The sequence below is a fragment of the Grus americana genome, chromosome Z, assembly GCF_028858705.1.
Source record: "Grus americana isolate bGruAme1 chromosome Z, bGruAme1.mat, whole genome shotgun sequence".
In the NCBI taxonomy this organism is placed as follows: domain Eukaryota; kingdom Metazoa; phylum Chordata; class Aves; order Gruiformes; family Gruidae; genus Grus; species Grus americana.
This window is the reverse complement of record NC_072891.1, coordinates 3,425,817-3,453,800: the sequence shown is the minus strand read 5'-3', so window position 1 is coordinate 3,453,800 and position 27,984 is coordinate 3,425,817. Positions and strand designations below refer to the sequence as shown.

General features: G+C 49.9%; 1 protein-coding gene across 2 annotated transcripts; it reads right to left on the bottom strand.

The window, feature by feature from the left end:
• Positions 1-2: 2 nt before the first annotated feature.
• SMAD7 (SMAD family member 7) lies at positions 3-27,964 on the bottom strand. Of its 2 annotated transcripts, XM_054810452.1 has the most exons (5): positions 27,597-27,964; positions 26,068-27,414; positions 25,389-25,442; positions 20,263-20,334; positions 3-1,874 (listed from the first exon to the last, which is right to left on the bottom strand). In XM_054810452.1, exons 2-5 carry the CDS (start codon positions 26,570-26,572, stop codon positions 1,336-1,338), a joined length of 1,170 nt encoding a protein of 389 aa, XP_054666427.1. In that variant the 5' UTR covers positions 26,573-27,414; positions 27,597-27,964; the 3' UTR covers positions 3-1,335. The 2 variants fall into 2 exon arrangements, with proteins under 2 accessions (XP_054666427.1, XP_054666426.1); XM_054810451.1 differs by lacking the exon at positions 27,597-27,964 and having other exon boundaries at positions 20,263-20,337; positions 26,068-26,821.
• Between the last annotated feature and the right edge of the window lie 20 nt (positions 27,965-27,984).

The window sequence follows — 27,984 nt, the reverse complement described above, 5'->3', positions numbered from 1 at the left end:
TTTAGAAAAAACATTCATCTGGATGATAACACCCATAGAAAAAACCACCAATCTCGTGTTCTTTTTTTTTTTTTTAATTTGGCATGTTATTTGCATTTATATTAAAGCAAAGTGCATCTTTCTTATTTTTTTCTCGTTTATACACATTGCACAATACATAAATAATGATGCTTATAAAAGTCTTTATATTTACAAGTAATAATATATTTATATATAACATAAAATACATTTTTTTCTTTAATAAATCTCAGGGTTTTTTTAAGGAGTCCTTTTTTTGTGTGTGTTTTATTTCCAAAGCACTACAATGCTAAAGTTCCAATGAGAATGCTCTCTTGTTCATTTAAACCTTTATATTTAGAAAAATAGCTTATGTTAAGGTCTAAACATGCTCATTGAGCTAAGAACAGTGTAAAAGTATCATACTTGTGTATGAATTCAAGAAGAAATGAAAGTACAACTGCATTTCCAGATAGGATGGTACCAAGATAACCTGATCTAAGTAGGTTACAACAGACCAACTATCATGAACGCTTTTTTTTCCCCATTTGTTTTGTTTGTTTTGTTTTGTGGTTTTTTTTTTTTCTCTTTTTTTGGGGGTTTTTTTTGGTTTTTTTTTTTAGGCTTAGGCTTCTGTCGCTTTGCATCTCAGCTCAAATTATAAAGCACAGGCCATGCATGAGGTTTCTCCACTGTTGTTTTCTCCCCTTGCATCAATCCATGACCATTAAAAGAAAAAAAAGTAGCAGTGGAAGGATGAACACAGTGACAAGACGTGAACCCAGCAACAAGAAAAATAAAATAAAAGAGTGGGTAAAGACCTGGCTGGGGAAGATTTTGCACCATCCTTCGGCGGCAACATGGGGTTAGCACTGCTGAGGAAGGGGTCTCAGTTTCACTGTCACTGGGGATGGCTGGCAGCAAGGGGAAGGTGGTGCATAAAAAATACAGGTATCTTGTTGTTTTATCCAAGAGAAGGAGCTGTAACATATAGCAAGTGGCTTCCGAATCCATCGATCACATAGGATAATCCTTTCAGAGGCGTGAAATAATTATTGCGTGAGATCCACACATATCCCCCCCGCATCCTTCTCTCGTCCTTCTGAGTTATTGGTCATTCACACTTTTAAAAAATAGATATATTTATCAAAATACCCAAGGCAAAAAAATCTTTCCATAAGCTATTTCTCAAAATGGGGGGGGGGTGTAGGGAGACGGGACACACACACACGAACAAACAAAACAACAAAAACAAGAAGTTTGCATGAAAAGCAAGCACTCAGAAGGAAATAATAGCAGCAAAGTAGTAGAAATGTCTTAAGTCCACTGTGTCTCGAGTCATCGGTTATTAAAAATAACCTCCAACCAGCACGGGCAACTGCTGATGAACTGTCTCGTGTAGCACTGGCCCCAGCCTTTCACAAAGCTGATCTGAACAGTAAATCCGGTCCATGGTTGCTGCATGAACTCATGGTCGTTGGGTCTCTGCAAGCTGTACGCCTTCTCATAGTCAAAAGCCTTGATGGAAAAACCTGGAAACACTTTGTGAACCAGCAACGTCCTGGAGTCGGGGTTGTCCAGTGTGGCCGACTTGATGAAAATGGGGTAACTGCTGCGGTTGTACACCCACACGCCGTCCACTTCCTTGGTGAGCTGGATGCCATAGCCGATCTTGCTGCGGACCTTCTGCACCAGTTGGCTTTTGTTGTCCGAGTTGAGCTGTCCGAGGCAGAAACCATTCCCCTGAGGTAGATCATAGAAGATATCCAGGGAGGGCTCTTGGACAGAGTACAGCCGACCCACACGTGTCTTCTCTTCCCAGTATGCCACCACGCACCAGTGTGACCGACCCCCCGGCTCCTGAAGAACTTGGGAATCTACAGAACAGGAGAAGAAAAGGAAGAAAAGGAGAAATTGAGCACCAGCAGGGGTAATATGACCCAAAAGTGACGCAATGCTGGCAGGTCCATGCCTGCCAGTGTCTTCATGATGCTCTCCAGGCACACACCAATGCCCATAGCACATCCACCACTTCCAAAAGCCATATATTAAGGCTGCTATTAAGACCATTTAAGTTGATTCAGGTTTGGGGGATTGCTGTGCTGCTTCAGTGCTTAGCTCTGGTTGGGAGTTATGGGTCCTAAATGACCAGGTCCACCTACAGAAGTGGCTTGAGACCCACCAGCAGCACCTGCAGCGCAGCCATCCCTCCCCCAAACCGTCACTAGGACCACCTTCGGTGCCAGCAGGAGAGATGAGATTCTCCAACCAGCTGCATCCAGCAAGACCAAACACCCTAAAACTCCTTATTTGCACCCACCAGATGATGGATCCATTTCCATAAATAACTATCTACTGTGCATAGAGGCCGAAAAAAAATAATGAAGTGCTGCTAAGAAAAGCACACTGAAGGTCACCCCACGGGACCAGAGAGGACAAAGACTTGCCTGCTCTAGATCATGGGGCTTTTCCCTACCCCTAGGCAGAGCCTGGGTGATGGAGAGGATGGAGACGTCAGATGAAGCTCTGGCCCGTGGAAAGCCCCATCAGACGGCAGCAGGGTGGGGACCGGAAATCTCGTGCATGCGAACAAAAATGGCATAAAAAAATCACCCAACACCAAAAATTCATTCTCACAGCCCTTCTTTCAACTCCCTCGCCTGTAGCTACCCCATGTGAGCAGTGAGGATACGATGTAAGAGGTAAAAGCAAAGGCGGGGGGGCTGAGAAACATGAAAAAGCCCCTTTTCCTGACGGAGGATCCCTAGCAGCCCGGCACTGCTCAGCGGGTAATTCCTTCCAGCCTTGGCAGGCATGTTAAGACCTGGGAATCATTCATCTCTGTAATTGTATTTTTAAAAAAATATATATTTTAAAAAAAAAAAAAATCAAGCCGGGAATGCGAGTTAGTGAACACTACCGGAATAACCCCCTGCACCATGGGAGCAGCTATAGGACTTGGTGGGTGACCCAGCACCCCAAAGCTCTCCTTGCATCACCTTAGCAGCTCCCCACGTCCTCCCCCCAGCATGGGTGATGGCAGCAGCACGCTGGCTGCAATGTTTTCTATACTTTTTGCTATTAATAAGCCCATTTCCCCAACGCATGCATTTTTCTCCCGTCTCTGAGTTGTGTTTCAAGCCCTGCACTGTGCTTTTAAAAAAAAAAAAAAAAAAAAGCCCAGCCACACACTTTTAATTTCCTCATTTCTATGCCAGCGAGGAAAATATTTCTCCAGTTGCTGGAGGCAGCTGCTAAAAATGGGCCTGACTGCATACACCCCAAAACAGGGACCCTCACTCCCGGGTGAAACCAGGGAAGGGGGTTCCGGCAGTGGGGGGGTGGTCCCTGGGAAAGCATCCATTGAGGTGTGCCCCAGTTTGTCCTTCCACCTCCCCGTTTCAGTACCTCCCAAGACTTTGCTGTGCATAACTATATCCTGCTGAAACCTGGCACCACACGAGCGACTGAGGGGGTATGGGGTACCCTAACCCAAATGGGGTGCCCCCTACCCAAGAGTGCTGCACCCCGCAGGGCAAAAACACCCGCAGGATGGCATTTCACCCACACACCCAGGAGAAAGAGGAACTTGGTGGGGAGAGGATGCCTAGGAGACAGAGGAATCCGAGGAGATGCTCCTGGATCCAGGGGAGAGGATGCTCCTGGATCCGTCCCCATCTCAACCGCTCATCACACCCCTCTGCCGCACCCTCCCCACCGTATGCCTGCCAGCAAGGCTCAGAGCTTGTTGGTTTTTGTTTTACAGCAGTTGAGGGAATTTTGGAGCAACAGCCATTGAACCCTGCTGAAATTCCTACAGGTTTTTATTTATTTCAACATAAAAGCATCCCTTTTCAGGAGGAAGCGGGGAGAAAAAAAAAAAAAGACTTTTTCACCTGATACTTGTGCTTGCGTTAGTGAAGACCACTTAACAAGTAGCTCATTGCCACTTACAAAGAGTTATTTAATTGCTAGTGCATTTTAAAAAAAAAACTAAAAAAAAAAAAAAAGAAAACTGCCTTGGCTATGAATGAACAGACCTTTATGGAGGACTGGAAGTTCATGAATGAATCCTACTAGGTTTTTCAATGACATGGGGTGACCAGACCTAAAGGACAAGTCTTAGGTAATCCGGGATTTTTTTAAATTTTTTTTTTTAATGAGCCAATGCCAGCACACAGTATAAATACGCGAGAGCCTCTTCCGTTTGCGGGATTCGGCTGTTGACTGGATGTCTAGTCAAAAAGCCATGAGAATGTAAGGGTTGAGCTCAGATAAACAGGATCAGGCCTCCCTGCCAGCCGCCACCAAAGCTGCTTTTCACTGTTGTTGGGACCCCAGCAGAGCCTCCCTGCTCCCACCCACCCCCCTGATTCTGGCATCCGCTGGGGAAAGGGCTGGGAAAAGCCGGTGGCATCACTCGGGCGGGCAGAGGCAGGAGAGGAGGTTGCAGGAGAGGAGGAAAAAATGATGCAGAGATGCTTCCTATAGCGATGGAGACTTTTTTCCCCAAAAGGCTTTTTTGGTGGCAATGACCATGGATCGTGGCAAATGAAGCAAAGAGGTGGACTTTGCCCCACAACACCCCACGGGGTTGATCCCGTGCAACCTGGGGTCGTAGTAGGGACCCACCATCCAAGTCCCATCTCTGCCTGCTGCAAACTCACACAAAAACCCAGATCCTGGGAAATTTGCAGCCACATCACCCTCAACATGTCCTTGTGTGCGACAGCCCAGAAATGTCCGAGAAACACTTTGGGATTCTTGTTTTGAGTTAAAAGCATCATTTTTACAAGCTCCTCAGAGCAAACACATCCCTTTCTAAATGCCTGGAAAACTCCCAGCAAACTGGGAGCGTTCCCATATTCCAGCAAACAATGATAATGTTCAATGCTATAAACATCTGCACTATTATTTCGTTATTAAGCATCCCTCCATTTGCTGCTATCATTGGTTTATTATTATTTTCTATGGTTTGTATTACAGCCTGCCTGGGGGCTCCGTCAGGCTCCCCCCCGGTGCATTATGCAAGCTTAATGTGAAAACACAAAAAACCATAAAAGCACCCTGAAAATAAAGCGACTCTGCCATCAGGAATTTAGAGAATTAGTTGTATTGATCACTTATAGTTGGGTCTACAGAGAACAGCCATCCAAAGCAGAGCACAGTTCCACATGAAGTGGAGAAATTAAGGCAATAGTTTGATACCCCAAAGACTTTTTGGAAGTTTGGTGTGGATGGTAATGTCCCAGCAGAACCACGTTATTCAACATCACATTCCCACTGAAAACCTGATTTCTTCCCCCTATTGTTTACACCTTGACTTTTACAAGTGCATCCCTTGGAGAGGAGGGAGTGCATCAAGCACAAAAGCATCAGCCCAGCTACTTCCCAAAACACCAACCAGCATGAGAGGCTGTAAGGTTTCCCACCACCTGCCTTCACTCTTGCAAACATCAAGTCCTGACCAAAATTGCTCAATGAAAGGTCACAGCCACGATTTCTCTAGCTTCAGGTGTGCACAGGCCACCCGTGGGCTCAGGGCATCATCCTGCTCTGGGGAGGGATGCTGCAGATAATGCTACATCCATACAGAAACCCTGGCAGATGGGACACCAGAGCAATAACCCCCCAAAATGAAAAGCTGCTGAAACTAAGAAGGTTTGGATGAAGGTGGGTATGGGAGATTCACAACATGGAAACACCTGAATTTATCAGTAACGGCCCCATGTTTGGTTCTCCCAAGCTATGGTAGGAGAACGCACATCTCACATCACTTGAAAGTGGCAGAAAATTTCTGGTGTGGCTTTTCTCCTCAACACATGAACACTTTTAAGATGATGAAACAATGTCATCTGTACTTTTTCTTCCTGAGCTCTGGCAGTTTTATTAGGAGTTTGGGAAGAAAAAGTTCTTTTTTCATTCAGAAAGAATCAAAACATTTCAGCAAAAATGAATTTAAACCAAAACAAAAAACCAAAACAAAAAAAAAAAAACGCAGCTCCTGGCCAGTTGTCGGATCTCAGCCTTGTCCTGGTGCCAAGTTTATGAATGTAGAGGGGCGGTGGGCTGGGGATCTTTTGTTTTGCTTTGTTTTGTTTTGACATAGCTAAAGGTTTTCCTGTAATCAACCGACCTCTAAAGAAAACAGCAAGTTTAGCACACACTGAGCTATCTCACCCGCCAGGACTACTCCCATCTGATCAAGTCAAGAGCTATCTAAGTTGTCACCAATATCTGCGATAATCACTGCAAACGGGAATACAACTGTGTTCCTGATTAGGTTTTTAAATTCCTGTAATTGGATCGGATCTTTCCTCAATGATATTAGGTTTAGATGCAAATTCAATCACCCAACTGTAGAAGTGTTTCAAACTACATATTTATATATTTTGTATATACTTACAGCTTATCTTTTTTTAAGAGCAGCTTTGACCCAAAGCGCCTTCTCATGCTCTTCCTAAACTTCTTACCATCACACCCCCTCCTCTCCCTCCTTCTTCTGTGATCCCTGCGGTTGGATTTCCCACCAAACATCAACCCTGACGCAATACTAACCATGGCATCATCCACCCTGAACTGCTACCAAAAGTCTCCTCGTTATCACAGAATCACAGAGTGGTTTGGGTTGGAAGGGACCTTTAAAGGTCATCAGGTCCACCCCCCCACACCCCTGCCATGAGCAGGGACATCTGCAACTAGATCAGGTTGCTCAGGTTTTGTGGTACCTGAGCCACTTGTGGAGGTGACACTGCACTCACAACCTATAACCCAAAACAAATGGGTAAAGTAATGTGGATGTCCACCAAAAAATCACAGCACCAAAAGGAGATTGGTCTTATGGGCCTTTCCTAGAAGGACCAGGGCCCAAACCTGAGCTCCTGGGGCAGCAAGGAGACCTGGAAGGGTGGTGAGATCCCTGCCTGGCTTCCTAGGAGGCAGCTTTCTACTGGAAAACGAGCGATGTGGGCACTGCGGATGAGCAGATGAACCAACGGTCCTTCCTCCTTTATCCATCAGCACACATGGAGGGCATCTGTGCTTAAAAAAAGAATTGGCTGGACTGGTGTCAGCACAATGTGTTGTCTGGCCGGGGCCAAGGCTGAGACCAAGCTCAGTGCGTCTCACGTCCAGTAATCCCTCTTGGCTGACCTTAAGTGGCATTTGCGAGCCCAGGGCAGAGCCATGCCCCCCATCTTCTCCTGCTCTTTGAAATGGAAAAGATGGAGACACAAACCCCAGAGCTTTGTATGGGTTTTTACACTCTCTTCTTGAGGGTCCTCAGGGCAGCACGGGGACTCTAGTTGCACTTTTGCCCCTCCTGTTACTGGCAAGTGCTGTTTTTTGCAGGATCTCAGGAAAAACACACCCCTGAACTCTTAGTCGAGAAGTGAACAGGCATTACATCAAGGTGAGGAGAACACTTAGCATGACGTGCAACCACACAGCTCATCAAAGCAAAGAAAAACGGGCACCAAGAAGGAAATTTTACTTCCTTTCTAGTCCCTTGGGTAATTTACAGGCTACTTGGGCAAGGGAACAAACAAACAAACAAAAAAACCCCAAGGAAAATCCTTCAAAGCCAGATTTCCAGGTATGCTTTGCAAAAGCAAAGAAAAAAAAAATCCAAATTAAAGGATATATCCTGCTGCAGAAAAGGGTCTTTGTGCCTTTAACGGAGTTCGTGGGCAGCCTGGAGACACCACCCATGGCAATGTTTGTCCCAAATCTTTTATATCTCCCTGCACACAAGGGCTAAACAGCTTCAGCTTTCCTCACTGCTCCCCTCCCTCCCATTTTTGATGGCTGGGGTGATTTCTGAAAGGCTAATTTAGAGGATGGTCATGTGTTAAGCTCCTGTTGTTTGCAGAGAAAATAAACCCTTACCTACTGCAGGGATACCACCACCCAAGGTGGCCCGTGGGGTCCCTCCACCAGGCCAACACAAGAGCCCCCGAAGAGCTGGGACAGTCAGTCACGTCAACACATACTTAGGGAGCCCTTAATCTGTGGATTATTGACACAATAGACCATAACATCTCTTTAGGAGCCATTACAGCCCATCGTGTCAGTAGGTACTTACAGAGTCCTTAATCCGCGGATTGACAGGCTAGACCATAAATTTGTGTCTATGTCTAATTAGGCAGCTCTTACTACTCAACATATACAGTAGTCATACAAGCTAAAGAGCCTTAAGATTTTTCTTTAATTTATTAACACGTCCACCCAATCACTTAAACGGCTCCTTGCTCCTAGCAAAGTAAGTCAACCTTGCATGAAAATAAATGTCCACCTGAGTTTCCCTCCTAGACTTCAGTTTACTAAGGGCTGGTATCCAGAAGCCAAGATGTTGCCAACGGATTTGAAACCTTGCAAGTCTGATGGGGACACAGAGGATAAAACTTGGCAGAAGCCATCAAGGGAAGAAATCTGGCATTTCCTGATATTTGTAACTAGAGTTTTGGTTCAGACTCATGTTAGCGGTGACCTACGAACCTGGGAGTGCTCTGCTTGACCCCTAGTGACCCAACCAAGAACTTCCATCACCTTCACCATGGCTGGGAAAACCTCTTGTGAAATCAGGACAAAAACCAGGTTGGGTTAGATGGTGGGTAGAGATGACTGATCCCTGAGGACATCCCCTAAGGTTCCCACCTCAAATCAGTGGTGCCTTGAGTCAACCTTCTCCCAACATGGAACCCAGCTCTGACCTCTGAGGGTTAATTCAGGGATGGGACACAAAAGCAAGAAAACAAACCAAGAAAGGGTCTCTGCAAGCATTTTGTTGCAGACCTACAAAGCCTCAAGAGCGGGCACCGGTACTGCATATACCAAGGCTGGTCCAGGAGGAATGTATAAGTTTGAAAAATATAGGGCGATCAATATATACGTGCAAAGGAAGCCCAGCTCCCCGATGTCCCCTGCATCGAAGCACAGCAAAGAAAGAACCAAAGTGAAACTGCTGAGTTCATGGAGTCTACCAAACCAGAAATTTGATTCATAAACATCCTATTAGTCACTGCTACCATCTAATTACAGTGATTAATCAATTACCACAGCTAAAAACGACTCGAGAAGAGAAGAACCTTTTTTTGTGCCCATTTTCTTTAAAAGCCAAGCAAGGCTACAGCTACAAGGGGGGGAAAAAAAATACGCAGGCACACACCAAAAATGCCTGTCTGCCTGTCTCCAGTGGTTAGAGAGGAGCCAGCTGACTCCAGTTTCCTCCGTACCAGGCTTCAGGCCTCATCAGCCATGCAAATTATAGAGTACTGTGCTGTCTGAAGGCCGAATTTCGACTCAGCTCAGAGAAAAGCCTTAGAGGAAGGGTGGGGATGAAGAAGCCAGCCAAATCCATTCATAATATTTACAGTAAATGGGCCTCTTTGCTGTTGTTTAGTATACAGTCAGTCTAATTATTTTTGAAGTTTTAATTTAAAGAACCTTCTTTATCTGCCTCTCCTTCTGCACCCCTCAAAGGTGTGGGAAAACTTTTCCCTTGTTTCAAAAAAAGCAGTAGGACGGGAATCCCTTCCCCAAGCTCCAACCTGGCGGTCGGGTGGGACAAAGGGATGCTTCAAGAGGGGAGAGCCTTCCAGAGGGGTGCTGCCAACATCCATGGGGCTTTTAAGCCTCCCCCCCACCACCCCAGCGTCCACGTGGAAAAACCCCCGAAATCCCATTTTTGCTGCCTGCATCCCCATTGCCGTTCTCCTGTGCTGGTGGGGATGTCCCGGGAGGACTCGCTGGCTCGTGAGGTGTTGCAGCATGCTCCATAGCCCCGCGTACCCGCCGACCTCCTCCCCTGCCTCGATAGCAACCCGAATAATCACGTATTAATGACAATCAGCCAAGAGGCTCCTCTAGGAAATGCAGGAAGCCCAAGCCAGCGTTCATGAGATGCTGCCATGCGACCCTCGTGCGACTCGTGTGACTGGTACCAGCCCCAGCTCCCAGAGATGAGCAAACACCTCCGCGCTTCATCCCCAGCAGCTACCAAGACACACCTCTTCCCCACCCACACCCAACCCAGACCTCAACCAGAAACCTTCTGAGAAGGAAAAACCAGCACACAAAGGCCTCCCGACTTACAACGACGCAAATCAGACCTGAGGATGAGCTTGCCAAAATATCTCTCCCGGCTTGGGTTGCGCTGGAGGCTCCTGCGACAGCATCCTGCCCACCACCCTTCCAGTGCAGGGATAAGCCACCGACACGGATGCCGAATCCACCAGAGGCCACCGGGCCGCGCCAGCCCCGGGGTCACAGCCCTCCTGAACGCAGCCACCAAGCTCAGTTTTAGAGGATGAAGACCTTAAAACGCTTTTGCAATTAAAAATAAAGCTCCACCATTGCAAGGGAGGGCGGGGGAGGGGGGTGTCACCTGGTACCCAGGGATGCCCCGGGGAGGGCAGGGATACAGCCCCCAGGAAAGCCGCAGCTCCCCACTGACAACATGTAGCTATGTGGGTTACACATTAAAAACCTTGTAAAGACCTTAATAAAAAGTGAGGCAGAGCAGTCTAGGATTTCCAAACGGATACCTAATACCCAGATGTGTGTCAGGATTTTTTTTTTCTCCCCCCCTAACTGCATTCCACACACACACACGGCATCGCTGCCGCTTTCGTTTCAATATGGAAAAAAAAAGCCTCTCCCCACAGCACACCAACCCAGAATTCTCCCCAAAGACTGAAAACAGACGTAAATATGTTCTTCCTCCCCCCCCCGCCCCCGCAAAAAAAGACCACCTCCCCCAGCTCCCTTTCCCAGAGCAGCATCCCTCACAGGGATGTAAACCCATGGAAAAAGCAGGGTTGGAACAAAAGTCCTTTTCACGCCCGTCGTGCCCCGCTCCGTAACAATTATGAAAACTGTTTAGCTGGGCTGGCATTTGGAGCATTTACTGCATTCCTGCCAATAAATTCCAGTCCCGGATCTGATGGAAAAGGCTCCCCCCCTTTCCCCTCCCTCCCTTGCCTTCATTCCTCCTGGCTTTCTTTACAACCTAATACCCTGTCGACGCGGGGCCAGGGCCTACTTAGGGGGAAAAAAAAACACCCAGCGCCAGACTGGAGACAGCATGCAGACTGAAAAAGTTAATCATTACTTCTGTCTGCCTTCATAATCTAATCACGCCTATTCCTAAGAGCAGGCGGCGAAGCACGCTCGCGTACAGGCAGGGTCACCGCCCAGGGACGGACGGACGGACAGCATCAGCTCCTGCCCAGGTAGGGGGCAAGTGAGGGACGGACGGACGGCGTTTGGATAAAGTTCACAAGCTTGGCCGTGCATATACCCCTCCCCTCGCCTCTCACTTTGCTCTGGATTAATAATGCTTAGCAATTATAGAGAATATTACATTCATTAAGTAATTAACCCTCCCGGCGCTCCAGCAGAGTTGGCACCCCCCTTCCGCAGACGGAGGCCGGCAGAGGTTTGCCCCGGGCTATAAAACGGGGCAGGTCGGCAGCACCCGGATTTAAAAAAAAAAAACAAAACACAAAAAAACCCAAAAAACCCCAAAAAAGCTCCTTGTGCTCATCCCACCCCACTTTTGGTGGCAGCAGCAGAGCCGTGTCCCAGGCGGGGACCACGGGGTGGCATCACCGAGACCCAGCAGCATCCTCACGCGGGGACAAATCCCAGGGGATTTGGGCATCACCGAGACCCAGCAGCATCCTCACACGGGGACAAACCCCAGGGGATGTGAGGATCACCAACGCCACGCAGCATCCTCCCGCGGGGGCAAAGCCCAGGGGATTTGGGGCTCGGCACTGCCACTCGCCAAACCCAGCACCACACATACCGGCCGCTTCAGAAAATAACCACGGGGCAACATCTCAGGTGTGTCAAGGCTTCGTGCTCTTGACACGCAGGATACATTTTCCATGCTCGGCTGTGACAAAGAACAGGAAAACTACGGGCCTCTGCGTATGAAGATTTATGGGTTTGTTCCTTATAATGAGCTAAGAAGTCTCAGCCTGGCTTCCAAAGAAAATGAATTCATCAGTTCAAACGCAGTGATGTAACTTCAGGCTCCCAACTCCTTTTCCAAATAAAACTCCTGTTATTTGATTCCTGCTCGAAGGATGATTTTATGGAGTTATTTACTCCATCCGCTCTGCCCGGGAAGGTGCCGCCAAAGCCCAGCCACAGGGTCATCGGCAGCTGTCCTGCACAGGCGAGCAGCACCCCATCTCACAATTTAATTTCTCAAATATGTTGCTATTTTCCCTGCTTTTCTACTCAAAACCTCACCTTGCACACCATCATGCAGACACACAACCCCTCCAGTATTATTTTGCATCACCTGCCGTGGAGGGAGCTCCCCCTCGGCGGTGATGCCCAGCAGTTCTTAGCATCTATAAATTCAACCCATCGGTTTCCATCACTGAAAATCACTGGATGCAGAGACAACTTCATCGGCTGTAAAAGCGAAAGATGTTTGAACTTTCACCACCTTCCCAACACCCAAGTTCCTCCAACGCAAAGCCAGCTCTTACTGATATAGTTTTGGTGGCTCAACAAACAAAATCTATTCAATTTATATATAAACTATATATAATTATATATATAAAAATATATTCAATATATAATGAATGTATTTAATATATTCAACCCATAGTTATATATAAGTACATATACAATACATTCAATATATTGGATATATTCTCTATATATTTAACCAATATACAGAGATTGAATAGATTTTGTTGAATATATAACCGTCCATAGCCTCGCTTATTATGTGCACATATAGGCATATATTTGCCACAAGGCTTAACAGCCCGAGCGGTTCCGAGTTACTCATTTAATGGGGAAATCTGCCTTTCCACCTGCTCAGGTATTAAGGGAAAAGCCGGGAAAGCCCACGAGAACCAGGACCTCACCCCAAGGACAGCTTGCTGAAACACAGCACCCCACCAGCCATCCTACTTCATCCCCAAGGGAGGATGAGGAAGGACCACAGAGCGAGGTACCCACCATCGCACATGCAGGAGCATCACCAAGAGCATCACCAGGACCTCCTGCAACCACCCCACCGGGCATCTTACTTCATCCCCAAGGGAGGATGAGGAAGGACCACAGAGCGCAGTACCCACCATCGCACATGGAGGAGCATCACCAAGAGCATCACCGGGACCACCTGCAACCACCCCACGGTGCTTTGGCATTGCTGGCACAACCCAACGGAGGAGCTGAAGGAGGAAGGGTTTTTTATGCAGCGAGGTTAAAAGGGTAGAGAAGGGCTGAGCCAGCTCTTACAGGGTGGTGTTTTTTTTTCCCCTTGCAAGTTAAAACCAAGATAATGACACTGGGTGGGGACCAATTTGAAGGGCTGAGCAGCCAAACCAAAATTAGTCTCCCGGCCAAGAGCTTCCTAGGCCTCACAGTTTGGGGAAGGAAGCTGAGAAAAGGCATGAAGGAGAAAAAAAAAAAAAAAAAAAAAAAAGATTCCTCGGGAAGCTCGAGCGTCGCACTCAAGCAAAGGTGACCCTGCTAGTTAAATATTTTTCAAAATAATAAAAATAAAATCAAGTACTGAAGCAGCCTCCCTCGGAAAAGCGGGGCCCATGGGAATGGGGTTTTTTCTCCTTTTTTCTCCTTTCTCCTCCTCCCCCGGCACTTTCTTTCCTTTCACTAATAACTATGTTTTCTTGCATTTTTTTTTTCTTGGCTCTTTCCTCATAAAAGACTGATGTAATTTCCTGTCTTGTCCCAATGTTTCCTGTTAATTAACAGGGTGAAAGTTATCATCACGTATTTAAATGGCTACCCAAAAAAAGGGAGGGGGAAAAAAAGGGAAAAATAAAAAAGAAAATAAAAAAGAAAAGAGGGAAAAAAGGCTGTTAGCAAACACCACATCACATCCCCAATAGCACGAAAACGCCTGGAAAAAGCTTTATGGACTCGATGGCTCGAGCCCATCAGCAAAGACCCCCCAAAGGGTGGCTCCTGCTGCAGGTTCATGCACAGGGGATGTGAGCCCCCACCCTTCCCTGGATGAGGATGGAAAATCCCTGCAGTGGTTGTCCAGAAAAGCTCTTTTCTTGCGAGAAAAAAATAAAAATTAAAAAATAATAAAATAAAAAATAGTAATAAAATAATAAAACAAAACAAAACTGCAGAGAAAGAGGCAGCTGGCAACACCCAAGAATAAGTTAAAAAATAAATAAAAAAAACCCCAAATCAAGGGTCTAATCCAAAGCCAGCGGGCGGAAATCCTGCGAGACGCCGAGCTCCTTCCCTTCCCCGACCTCAGCCCCGTGCAGGATCAGGCCACTCGCTTCTCCGTGCCCTCCCGTTCCTCAACAGCAGCCGTGACGCAGCCGGTACCCCGGCGGCACCGGAGCCAAGCCGGTGGCCTCAGCACGCTGATGAGGGGTGAAAACAAAGCGATTTAGGCAAAAAGCGAGGGTGGCTAGAACAGAGACCGTGCCTCAGCGGTTAATAATATCTCAGTGCTGAAAATAAACTGGAAAGGAAGCTCCTTTGTGACAGTAGGCAGGCAGCCAGACTGCGGCGTGGGTCATTCAAGCCGGCCGAGGACGGCGGTGGGGCTGGCACCCACCCGCGCCTGGCCCCAGCCAGCACCCGCCACCCAACCCATCGCCCTTCTCAAGCACCCGCTCAGGGCTGGCGGGGGTGGGGGGAGCTCCATATACACCCCACTTTCCGCTGCGCACCCTAAAATGGGGTGCACCCTGTTTTAACCCAGCATGGAAGTTTACGGTCTTGGCCGCGGTGGTTAGAAATAGGCATCCCCCCCATGCTGGCGGCGGGGAAATGCATGTGGTTAATGTTACTGGTTCCTCTAGTGTAAGTGATACCCGCTGGCAGACAGCGGGGATGGAAACGATGCAGCCCGCATCCCTGCCAGCCCGGGGCTGCTCCTCTACGAGTGTTTTTGTCCCGTCGAGTTTTAAATGTCCCCAGCGATCAAGTTGCTGACGCTCACGGGGTCATCTCTTGCGAGCGGAGCGTGGTTTGAATTGACACCTAGCTTCCAAAATTCACCTTTTTGTCCTCGTTCCTCCCTAAAAAGTGCCAGGTTGTGGGATAAAACCCGAGCGGTCCCCATCACGGTCACCACCATGAAGGCCTTCTGGTGGTGGGGCTGTCTTATGCATTTTATTGTTGACTGCTCTCAAGGCACTGTTTGGTTGGGAAAATCCATGGATGCCCGGAAAAATGGATTTAATGGAGCTGTACAGGGATGGATTGAACCACCCAGCATTTAATGGGGGGAGCACCTCTGCCATTATTATATTTTAAAACCCATCCTAGAAGGCTATCTAGGAAAGGATCAAAAAGCTCTAGAGCACTTAAAAGTAATTATTAAGTGGGTCCTACTTGCCTGGGGGGCGGGGGGGATGTTAATTAGCTAAGAGCCAGGAGGAGGATGCCCCCAGCATCCCCTGAGCAGCACAGGGGCTATCCCGGCCACGTCCCTGGGAGGTGAGGGGGTGCCCACTTGGTGAGATCCCCCTTAAAAAAAAAAAAAAAAAAAAAAGCCAACCAACAAAACCCACGGGGCCGAAGGAGCCGGAGCGGGTGGCCAAGCCAAGAGCCCTGGGGTCGGTGCCAAGAGCCGGCTCCCTCCTCCCCGCCGGCCGCGGTCAGATGATGTGCGAGGCGAGCCGGGAGGCTCCTAGTCTGGCAGGCAGCCTGCTTTGCTCCAGAGGCTCCAGTGCTGTCATCTTGGCGTTAACCCCTGATAACCTTGTCCTTTCCAGGACTGGATGGTGATTTTTAGGTAAGCGGGGGGTGGGAGGGGGTGTCATGTCTCCAATGAAGGTGGGAAGGAAAGGGTGAAACGCCCTGCGGTGCTCAAAGCAAATAAAAAAATATTAAAAGGAGGTATGCTCAAAAATAAACCAAGAATAAGTGACTTAAAAAAAAAAAATTCCCAAGCAATTGTTTATCCCTGGGACAAATATACAATCCTAGTTCCACAGGAAGATGTCTCAATTTCAGATTATAATAGGATGCCAATTTGTAAATAAAGGCATTTCACAGGAGGTTATAAACTCTGTATGAGAGGGAGGTGGAAAGGGGGGGAATGGGAAAACACAGGCAGGACTCTGCCGGAGAAACTGCACGGGATCCTGTTTACGTGCGGGGGGGGAGCGATGGGGAGCCGCTTCGGGGGGCGAATAGCTCTGGATTTGGACAAGGTGCTTCTTCCCTGGCGAGCAGATACCGCCGGGGCTCAGAGGCATAGTGAAACATTCCCGGCCTGCCCGCGATTTCGGAATGAAATGTCACTCAGCCAAGCAGTCCCTTAAACCAGACCAGGTCCCACCACTGCAAGAGCCGGGGCAGGGAGCAACACTGATGCTTCTCCAGCCTCCGGAGGGATTTTCCCATCTTTTTGGTGCGGAGAAGTCAGGAGGGAGAAACTGAAGTTGCGCTTGCTCTGGAAGAGCCTTGTGGGTCTCCTAGCCTCAAGCCTTGCAGAGCCTTGGTCCAGCTCCCACCAGGCATCATCACTCGATGTCCACTGGCTCCAGGAGACCCTGGGGCAGTTCCAGAGTCGGGGCAAGTCAACAGGGTTGGGCTGAAGTCTGGGTAAAACCATCAGGTTTGGTATTTTATGAATAACCCCTATACATAAAAAAGCAGCGGAGGTGGTAGGGACACAAGACAGCTCATCTTGCTTTCCCTCCGTGATGGGCTTCTGGGAGAGCTTCGTTTTACCAGAAGATCCAGCACCTGTCCTGCAGGAAAGCCACCTTCTCGCCCACCTTCTCGCTCACAACCTTCCATCAGCCAAGAGCCACGAGCCCTGTGCCACACACGGGTCAAGAGGGAGATTGTCCGCGGCTGCATAGAGAGCACCCCATGGAGACCCAGCACCAACACCATCAAGCGTCATCAGCTCACTCTGACCCGCAGAGCAGAGCTCCTCTGTGGGTCATACAGGAATTCAGCTCGCACCGACCAGATGCCACCAGACCACGAGCCGGCCACCTCCAGGCTCTCCAAACACGGTTTTGCTTGTTTGAAAGAAGAGTCATAACCAAACACATCTGCTGGGAACGAGTCAGCTCAAAATACAGGAAAAACCACCCTCTGTCTCCTATTTACGGAAATTATTTTTATTTCCAACAGGATATTTTTGCTCTCTTCTTTAACCACATCGAGGATACAAAGGATCTGGACTGATAATACCTGAGCACAACCATCTCATGGGAAACACTGTAAGCAAGGAGTCCTGACCTACCCAGAGTGACCACTGATTTAAGTAAGAGACCTAAGAAAATAAATAAAGGCAAGAACATGGAAGTGAGAGCCAGTGCCTCTGGGGGAGCAAGGGGTGCATCAGCCGGAGAACGGGATGGCTGGGGAAGAGACAGCAGAGGTGGGATGAGAAGAAGACACCAGCACGGCATGAAGGACTACCCAATATTGCATTCCTGGGCCAGGAAGGAGAACAGAAAGCGAAGGGAAGGAAAGATTGGCTCAGACCGGGTATCGCAAGGGGGAAACAGTCCCCATACATCCCCCCAGCCGCACCACCGCCCCTCCCACATCATCCAGTGCCTCTGGTATCCATCCATGAAACAGCCTTCAGCCTCCAGAAGGAGGCTGTGACCCCAGCAGTGGCTGGACCTGAGCCTCCTCATTATCAAAGGATGCTCATGGAGAGCTGCAAGGGCACTCACTTCCATGCCCTTTTTAATGCTCCTCTTGCCATGACCCTCTCAACCCCCCCTGCAGTTTTCCTGCCAGAGTGGCTGTGAACCCCATTCCCAAATTCTCAGTGCTGAGAGCAACCTGCCTCACTAAATTATGTCCTCCCAGACGTCAGGGCAGGTCTACTGACTTTGAGTAGCACTACTACACTGGCACCCACTGCCCATCGCTGGTCACCCAAGCCCATGGCGCTATAGGAACCCATCACCACCATCCACCTGTGATGTCTTCCTCCTCAGACTCCCACTCCAGTTTCCAAATCTACCCAAATTGGGGTTTTTTTGCTCTTCTTAAAGCCACCCTTTCATCAAGGAATCGCAAATCCAGCCCAGACAGCCCTGATCTGGAGGGGATGAGCGATGCTGGATCCTCCACCCAGCATCACCAATCCCCATCTGCCCAAACTCAGATAAGACCAAGCCAAAGCACTCCCCACGTACCCTGCCAATAACTCATTAAAGCCCTCTTCAAACACACTCTTCTGCTAACTAAAATATGCAGGGGGGGCGTAGAAAAAAAAAAGGAGAAAGTGAGCTTTGGAGGATTGCTGCAAAGCCCGTTTATTTTCCTTTCTCGACTGGGTCTCTCCAGTTGGGAATTTTCAGCGCTGCACTTCTGCGCGCGGAAGGGAGATGCCAGTAAATCAGAGCAAATTCAAAACAAATGCTCTTTCATGTGGAGGCATTCGGCTTTGTTTCAGGGCTTGGGTAGCTAACCGTATCCCTTCATGAGTCAACTCTCCTATCAGCTCCTCATTAAACTAAATGGCTACAATTACATTTGGGGAGGAAAAAAGAGCGGTTAATGATCGTAAAAGGTTCTGTTTCCAGGCTTTGCGGGGATGGGGGGGGGGGGGCTTTGATAAGGAAGACCAAAAAAAATCCGATCCAATGAAATAATAAAAAAATAATAAAATAATTTTTAAAAATGCATTTCCAGGGGGCAAACGGGTTTTCTTTTGGGGAGGAGGCTCTACTAGGAGCTGGGGGTCCCCTTCCCGCAGCCCTTCGGGAGGCACCAGGAACGAGCCGTGTTATTTCCTGCAGCCCAAGCCCCCACCTCCCGCCTTCCCTTCGGGAGCAGAGCAGCCAGACGAGATGTTATCAATAGGCTGAACCTTACAGAAAGCTCCCTTTTAAAAGCGAGTACTTCCTCTGCTTATTTCATGTGGTATCCTGTGGAACTGAACTCTCTCCTACCCTCCGCAACGGGTGTATTTCAGGAGGAAAAAGGGAAAAAAAAAAGATCTAACAACATCCTTATTGTGTTGTTTTGCTTCTTGTCTTTTTTCTTTTTACAGTCTTTTTTTTTTCCCCTAAAGCTATAGGCTCCAACAGCAAAAAAATAAAAGCAAACCCAAAAGTCTTCTGTATTAAAAAAAAAAAAGCAGCGACAAGTTTCTCTGTTCCCTCTCCCTCTCCATTTGATTAATTCTCATTAGGGCCTTTGAACAAACAATATGCTCCCCTCTCAAATAACAGACAGGGTATGTATTACACCCAAAGAAAAACAAACAAGGCTCACTTAAAGACATCCACACCAAACGCAATTCCTGGAGAGAGGCAGGGGCAGATGCACGCGCGTGCGCTGCCGCATCCAACCTATTTCTGAAATTCCAGTTTCAGGAAGATGAATAAATCGTAGATCAGGGAGACATCCCCACAAAGGAGAGCACCTTCAAGTATTAGCTAGTACATGCAGGTACATGGTTTCAGACACTTTAATCGTGGTAGAGACAGAGCCCAGCCACAGAGTTTGACGGTCCAGGGTGGGAGATGAGCTGCTAGAGACATCATACCTTGGAAAAGGTGCTGGGAGTCGGACTAGATGACCTTTAAAGGTCCCTTCCAACCCAAACTGTTCTAGGATTCTATGAAAAGCCCAAGAGGGTTGGGGAAACCACCCTCCAAACCCCCATCACACAACAGCACCTAGAAGCTGAAGGAGATGGCAAACAGGAAAACCAGGGAAATCACAGAGTATCTCAAGTTGGAAGGGACCCATAAGGATCATGAAGTCCAACTCCCTCTGCAATGTCTTTGGCAAAAAACGGGGTCACCTTTACTCCCCGGGCACAAGATATGAGATGCTGGTTACCCTACCAGGAGCAAAGCCCAAGAACGGCTCTCATCCCAGAGACAAGAAGTGTCACCACCACCACCACCACCACCAAGTCAAGGAGAGCTTGACGCCGAATCCTTCTGCAAGGCACAATCACGCTTGCTCTGATAATCCATGCATCCGAACAAACAGGTGGCCAACATCACTCCACCTTCCCCAGTACGCCTTTTCCTGCCTTGGTCCAAAAACTAATGGAGCACAAAGCTGGAATTCAAAGAAAATACGGGTTTTCGGGGATGGAGAACCTCGCTTGGGATTTCAACACATTCCCTGCATGAGAGGTACGCGGCTGCTACTGAAATGAAACCTAATTCCCCCTTCAAGCACATCTTTCTCAATGACTCGCATCCCCAACCCTCCCCAGCACCACTTTGCCTTCCATCAGGACCCTCGGTCAACGCAACCCGCAGCCAAAATCAAGGGCAACAAGAGATGTCTTACCTGAAAGCCCCCCAGGGGCTAGACAATTAGTTCCCCCTGTTTCAGTGGAGGAAGGCACAGAGTCTGGACAATCTGCTGGAGAAGAGGAAAAGAAGAAAAAAAAAATCAGTATATAGGCGGTTCTTTGCAGGCTCCCAGCATTGCTGTGAGCAGAACACATTCCAAAGGGTTTAGCAGGAAGCGATTACTAATTGTCAGCGCAGAGACAGTAGTTCATCAAGAAGCATCCACCCTAACTCGTCTCCTCAATCAAGGCTGCGCGCTGCGCTTCATCACCAGCCAACGCTGATTATAGACCAGCAAAAATTACAGACTGGTTGCCACCTCTCTGTCCAAGTAACCGGGTAATGAGATCAAGGTTGTCATCGTTCTGATGCAAGCAAGCTCCCAAAAATGCTTAAATCGTGGCTTTACGCACCCAATTTAGTCAACACCTGTAACTCACCAAAATGGGAACTGAAAGGGAAATGTCTCATCGCCACCCTTTTGCGGCAAACAGTCTACGTTTGCATTCCCCATTCAATTTTTGTCACCGCCAGCTGCCGGCAGATCTTACACCCTGCTGTCACCTCCTGGGACAGGTGGGCAACTGGATCTACTCCTCCATGCACCACCAAAGGGCAAGGGCAAGGTAAGATCAGCCACCCCATTAGAGGTTTCTCCTGAAGCACAGAGGTGTTTGAGCTCAAGGTTTGGACCTTTCCATCCGAAGCCTGCTCCTCCAGGTCACAACAGCCAACACCTATCCCCTGGTCCTACAGACAAACTCCAGCTTTTTGGTCACTACCACAGGGGAGACAAGCTCACTCCATGCATGAGAAGATCCATGAAGTTCATGCAACCTTCTGGTCCTCAGCAGGTTCTCAGGGACTTTGGGTTTCATCAGATTTGGGCTCCCTAAAGACATCATTTTGCTCACAGCCGGATCTCAAAGCAAGGCCCACCACCAGGAGAGACAAGATAATTTTGTCCCTACTGATAAAGTAATTTTTCCAGATTTCATCTCTGAAATCCCAGTGAAAAAGAAATTCCTATCTGCACAATCTCATTTTATCAGAGTAAAGGAGAAGCCCTAACAGGAATATACAGTTTAACAGGATATACTTAATCAAACCAAAAACAATAGGGGAGACAGGAAATGGACTTACTTGTGAAATACTGTATACGATACACTCTCTAAATGCCTTGTCGTGCTTTCTATGCTTTAAAGAAATAGGCTTTTTCTTTTTTTAACCCTTTCTAGGCCAGACAGAAGATTCCCCTTGCCCTTCCCCTGAGATGGCTTCAACTGCTTGGGCTACAGATGCTTTCTGAACGCAGGCTGGACCACCCTGCCTTGCACTGGGCTCCGTCTGCCCCCAGTTACAGCTCCCTGATGAGTCCCTGTGGGATAAAGGGCGTAATTTGCCCTTTTCATGTTGTCTTACTCCAGGGATCATATGTGACCAGGTCCTCTGCTAGCACATTGGACAGGATGGCAGGAGAGAATCCTATCCAGACTTAAAATGCATAACCCTAGCAATGGGGTGATGTACTTTTGTGACTTCTTTACAGCTGTCAGCTCCCATCCTGTGTACTATCATCCAACAGCCAGTTCCCTTCATCCATTTATTACCCTCTGAAGTCTCGTTAGAGGACGCAGAGCTGATGCACCTCCACTGCAGACCAAGCGTGACGGTCAGGTGTGGGATGAGCCCAAAAGCGGGACCCTCCTGAGCACTCTGCTCTACACATGGCTGGTTTCATCCTTGCACTCTTCCCATCAGTCACAGACCTGCCAAGGGCTCTCATTAGTAGGGGGTACTCGGGCTCACTTTATTTTCAGCACCAGAGAGGCCGTACGATTAGAGGTAGGATCGAGCGTACTGCATGTGCATCTCTTCCCAAAATTGCCTTACCACAATATAAAACCGTCACGGAGACATACAATTATTCCTGGTGGCCACCAGCTCAACCTTGCAAGGTGCCGAACAGTTCCTGGAAGCTGCCAAACCTCCCAACTCCCCTGAAAATCGATGCCACACGAGGGCATTTGGCTCTGCAGTGACATCTCAGTGGGTTTCCTGCACTCTCATACTCCAGCACCCCCACGACCAGCCACCCAGGAGCACAAGAGACACAGCCACTTGCAGCCCCTTGTCCCACTTAACAATGGGTCAAAGTTATCTGCCTGAATTACTTGCGGACACTACTACCCATTTTGCTTCCAACACAGCTGCAAGGGGCAGCTCCTGCAGGGATACTGGGGATGCTAACTCCCACACGACTCCAAGATTGCAGGGTGAGCCTGGCCCCATGCAACCCACCGTCACCCATCCCTGCAAACGTCCCATCAAAGGAAGAGGGAAAGTCCTCTCCTTGATGAACAAGCAAGCCAGCCTGGACCTACAGCCTTCCTGCAGGTAACCCGGCTGTCAAGGACAGATCTTTCTGCTCTACGGCAAAGATTCCACTCTACGAATGCCAGCTCAATCCTATCAACACAGAGACTTGACGTGGCATTTCACTGCCTGCAGCAGACCCCCAGCTCCCTGTCCAGCCCTGCTTTCCTCCAGCCAGCGACACAGCCTGTCTCAGCCTCCATCACCTCAGAATAGATATAAGGAAGTAATTTTTTTTACACTGAGGGTGGTGAAACACCGGCACAGGTTGCCCAGAGAGGTGGTAGATGCCCCATCCCTGGAAACACTCAAGGTCAGGTTGGACAGGGCTCTGAGCAACCTGATCTGAAGATGTCCCTGCTGATGGCAGGGGGGGTTGGACTAGATGGCCTTCAAAGGTCCCTTCCCACCCAAACCACCCTATGATTCTATGATCACAGGCACTAGCGACCACTGCCAGAGCCCTCACTGTTCCAGGTATTCCTGTCTGTCTGTCCATACCAAGCACTTACAAACCATAGCATTAAATACTTAAATATTTTTATTACCACTATCACGCTTGATGGAAAAGCAGAAGTTTCCTGCTGGATGCACATTACCAGCTCCACTGGCAGATGCAGCTGCCCAAGTCTAGATGGAGGGATCGCTCCCACCCAAGGTCCCCAGGGAGAAGATGGTTCACGTGCATCAGCCAGGTAAAAGGCTTCACAACTTCCCATCACTATCTACTGTCCCTCTTCCATCTAGCCAGCCCACGGCGAGCAATCCTCTACAGAGGGCTGGGAAAATGCCGCAGGAGATGGCACCGATGCTGGGATGGGAAACCCTTGGTCCCTCCGCAGATGGAACGCCAAGAAACCCTGAGCTTGCAAAACCCACCTGCAGCAACAGACTTCCAAGCTTCACTTGTGCTTATCGCAGCCCTGTTAGACTTCAGCTGCCAAGTGCATTTTTCTTTTAAAAAGCAAAAAAAAGGAGGACTTTTTGGTGAGTAACCCAGTTGTTTCTGCATTTCCGATGGGCAGCGTTAATCACTTCCTATTGGCCGATAGGAATAACTTTTCCTTTCGAAATGGCACACTCATGTTCTGCGGCTTTTCTGTTTACACACATTTTGCTACCTTATGTCAACACTTGCTAATGAATAAATATATCACTGGCTAACTGAAAATGAGGTCCTGGCAGAGGCAGATTGGATGTTTAAACCCTGCTAATAGATTTATCCCAACATCTTTACAGGAAACCTAAGGCAAGCTTTAACCCTTCTCTCCTGCAGCTCCGAACGCCTTTGCAGATCAACATGCATCCCATGCCAGGATCATCGCCGAGTGAAAACAAAGGCCAGAAATATAAATTTCTCAGGGAGCGCTGCAGGGATGAAGTCAAAATGATGCCAATCTCACCGAAACCCACAAAACTTTGTGACACAGCAGACCCTCAGAGTCTATTATGGATCAACCCTTCTGCATCCCAGCACGTGCTCGGGATGTTGAGCCTACTCATGAATGAAAGATACCCCTCTTTCATTCATGAGCCTTTATCTCCTGTTTTATCACACCGAGGCAAAATATTTCACATTTTGCAAACCAATTGTTTATTAAACAGCTTTGCTTATTTCCGCAAAGCATAAAAAGACTGATTAGTGTTTCTTAGAGGGGAAAAACAACAGTCCAGCCTGCAAGGGAGTAGTGTGCAGGATGGGACCCCAAAGCAGTACCCCATGGGTCCAAAGCAACTTCAAGTTTGGGCAATCTTTTAGCCCTGAGAAAGTGAAGAACAGCAGTTTTACTGAAACTGCTCTTTTGGTGAATCCACCACCACCCACCCCCCCCCCGCCCAAAAGAAACCACCTGATACTGGTCCTCAAGAAATACATTTATCTCTGCCTCCCTGCACCGCTGCGCCCGTCCTGCCTGCTGTGACCGAGGAGCACGACCACAGAGACCACCATGCTCCAGCCAACTCTCCCGATCCACTAATCCTCAGGGAGCCAAAAGCTGCTCCTCCCGAGTTCCCCCCCGTTTCCGATTCTCCCCACCTCTCCTTCTTCCAGCCCGATTTATCTCACACCCAGCGAGCTCGCTGCCAACCAGGAGTTTACGCAGACAACCGCAAAAGAGCTGGTGCCAGCCTCAAATGGGCTTCTCCCCTGGCACCCTGACATTCAATTACAAGCAACAGGCATGCAGAGCGGTGCTAAAAAAAAAAAAAAAAAAAAAAGAAAAAAAAGAAAAAATAACTTTTCAACCCACTGTCCTAACTTTTTCAACCTCACAAGGCGGGATTAGGCTCCTTTAAAACAGAGAAATATTTCTACCAACTCCATTTGTCAAGTCTCACTGGGATTCCCAGCCATCAGGGAGATGCTAGCCTGAGCTGTGCTGGATCCCAACCTAAATCCCTACAAATTCACCCAGGGGTACGGGAGCAAGCTGCATCACTGCCATTTACAACTGGAGCCCACAGTTTTCCTGGCTTTCCAAGTGACTCTAGCAGCGAAGGCCTGCACTGCATTGCAATCCCTCCTAAAGTTTCCTGCCAGAGTTTTAAAATCCTACTTTGTGCAGACAGTGTCTTAGATAAATTATATGTTATTTCTTCCAGAAGTATCAGAAGGCACAGAAGCATGCAAGCAGCCCACAAGCGAAATGCATCCCAGCATCACAAAGGCAAGAGAATTTTCCCCTGAGAAATGGGCTGTTTTCCCTTTTTTATCTGCAGTCAGCATTGAAAAAGTCCACTTACCAGTTGGTTTGAGAAAATCCATTGGATATCTGGAGTAGGGTGGAGGGGGAGACTCTGGAATTAGAAAAGTAGAGAGAAAATAAAGGCAGAGCCATGAGAAAGGAAAAAAAAAAAAGAGAAAAAAGATAGGAACTTATGATAACAGTGGCATTCTTTTAGCAAAACTGTTTGTCTTAGCTCTGGGGGTTGGAGGCAGGGCAGCGAGGCGGTGATTGCCTTGATATTTAGCTGTCAGATAAACAAAAGGGGCCGTCTGGCGCCAGTCTCCCTGCTATCTGCCGCTCGGGCTGTCTGATCGGGGCCTCCTTGGCTCGGCGGAGCCGCGGCAGCGCCGGGGCCGTCCGTCCGCGCCAGGCGGCCCCTAATCCCCCGGCACCGCGCGGGGACGGCGGGGAGGCAGCGCCGCCCGCCGCGCCGGGGCCCCCCGGGGAGCTGGGGTGGGGGGGGAGTGGAGGGGGAGGGCTAGGGAGGTCTCACCCCGTCCTCCAAATGAAAAAAAAATTATATGAAACACGGCAATAGAAAGTTTCTTTTTGTTGCGGTGTGGGTTGGGTTTTTCCCCCCCCCCCCCCAGTCTGGAAAATAAATGGAGTTCAGTGGGGCAGGGAGCCCAGCGAGGCCGCATCCCCATCCCCGTCGCCCCCCGCTTCCCCCCCCCCCCCCCCCCCCCGCCGCCTACCTAGCTCGCAGAGCCGGCTGAGGTGGTACGGGTTGCAGCAGACGAGCTCGGAGTGAGCCTTGCCGTAGGATTCACAGCAACATAACCGCTTCACTTCGGAGCAGTTGCGGAGGTCGGGCCAACGGAACACCTTGCAGAGCAGCACCGGCAGCGGGTACCAGTGCTGGCCCAACCGCGAGTCGGCCTTGGCGGGCAGCAGCAGGCAGGGGGTCCGCGCCCCACCGCGGGACTCCACGGCGTGCAACAACCCCTCCAGCTGCCGCTCCTTCAGCCGCTTCAGCACGGCGTGGGTCAGCGCCTTCAGTTCCGCCTCCGCGCCCGCGGACGACCGGCCACCGCGGCCCGCCTTGCCCGGGCAACACCCGCGCCCCCCGCCGCAGACATGCGCCCGGGCCTCGGCCGCCGCGCCGGGTTCGCCCGCCGCCGCCTCCTCCTCCTCCTCGCCGCCGGGCGCACGGCTCCGCCAAAGCCGCCGAACGAGCACCGAGCGTTTGGTCCTGAACATGCGGGACGAGAGGAGAGGCCCCCGGCTACAAAACGGGCATGTCGTCCGCCGCGCATGAAGGGGCCGGGAACCGAGACGCAGCGGCGGCGGCGGGCAGCGGCAGGCGGCGGACGGCGGGGGGAAGGCGGCGGCGGGGCCCAGGCGGGCTGTGGCATGCGCCAGTCTCCGCGCTGGGGCCGCGGGTCCCGCCGCCTCCCGCGGGCGGCTGCGCCGGCCCGCGCCTCCGCCCGCTGCTAAAAACAAAAACCCTACCAAAAAAAAAAGGGGGGGGGGGAGAGGAAAGAAAAAGGGGGGGGGGGGGAGCAAGCCGCTGCTTGCTCTGGCTTTGCCCAAAAAAGAAAAGAAAAATCAAAAGCCCGTCTACAGTCTGCGGCGCATCGCGCTGGAGGAGGCGGGCTGAGGTTGCCGGCGCCGCGCCGCCCTGCGCGGCTGCGGAGCGCGGCTGGAGCCGCGGGGGATCCTCGGCCTCCTGGGGGCCGCAGCTCCCATCAACCCGCCAGTCCTGGAGAGGGGGGGGGAAGCGGGTGGGCGGAGGGGGAGAGAGAGACGAGATTGATGCGACGCAGGGCAGAATCAAAAGATAAAAAAGCAAGCAAAAACGATGTCTAATAAAAAAATTAAAAATAAAAAAAAGAAAAAAAACCCCGACCAACCCTAAGATTTGGACGTCGGAATCGGTTTAAGCATCTGTCACAAAAGAGAAGAACAAGCGCATCCAGAGTGTTGTATCCCTTTTTAAAGCCCAGGTCGTCCTGATGCGGGGTTTGGGATTTTTTTCTCCTCCTTCTTCCCCAAGGTTTTAATCCACACACACACACACACACGGAGTCTTGATCCGGCTGCTACAAAAAGAAAGAAAGAGAAGAAAAAAAAAAAACCGAAAGTGGGGCTGTGTCCCCTCCTTCCCCCGAAGCGTGCTGCCGGCAGAGGAGAGCCGGGCTGCCCGCCCCCCGCTCCGCGCCCCTCCGCGCCGGGGCCGCTGTCAGCCGCCGCCTCTCCCGCCGCGGCTCCCGGCGGTGCTTACATGGGTGCGGGGGCAGCCCGCCGGCGACCCTCTCCGTGCTGCCGGCGCGTCTGGCTCGGTGGGGTTTTTTTTCCTCCTCTCTCCTCCTTCCTGCCTTCCTTCCCCTCCTCCTCCTCCTCCTCTTTCTCCTCCTCCTCCTCCTTTTTTGGGTGTTGTTTTTTTTTTTCTTTTTTTTTTTTTTTCCCCCCTTCCCTCCGCTCGGTGCAAAGAAGCTCCCTCCCCGCACCAGCGCCTCCGTCTTTCCCTTGCTGCGAGGGAGCCGCGGCGGCGGAGCCCGGGCGCGGCGGGAGCGCTGAGCCGGCAGCAAGCGCGGTGCCTGCGCGCTCGGCCGCGCCCGCCTCCCCCCCCCCTCCGCCGCCCCGCTCGCTCCGCTCCCCCCCCTCCCCGG

Excerpts from the sequence above, each read along its gene's own strand:
- SMAD7 (XM_054810451.1), bottom strand. The coding sequence starts at position 26,572 with ATGTTCAGGACCAAACGCTCGGTGCTCGTTCGGCGGCTTTGGCGGAGC. Across the intron at positions 25,443-26,067 it reads CAGCCGGCTCTGCGAGCTAG|AGTCTCCCCCTCCACCCTAC; the intron begins GTAGGCGGCGGG and ends TTCTAATTCCAG. Across the intron at positions 1,875-20,262 it reads AGCCCCTGGGGGGCTTTCAG|ATTCCCAAGTTCTTCAGGAG; the intron begins GTAAGACATCTC and ends CCTGTTCTGTAG.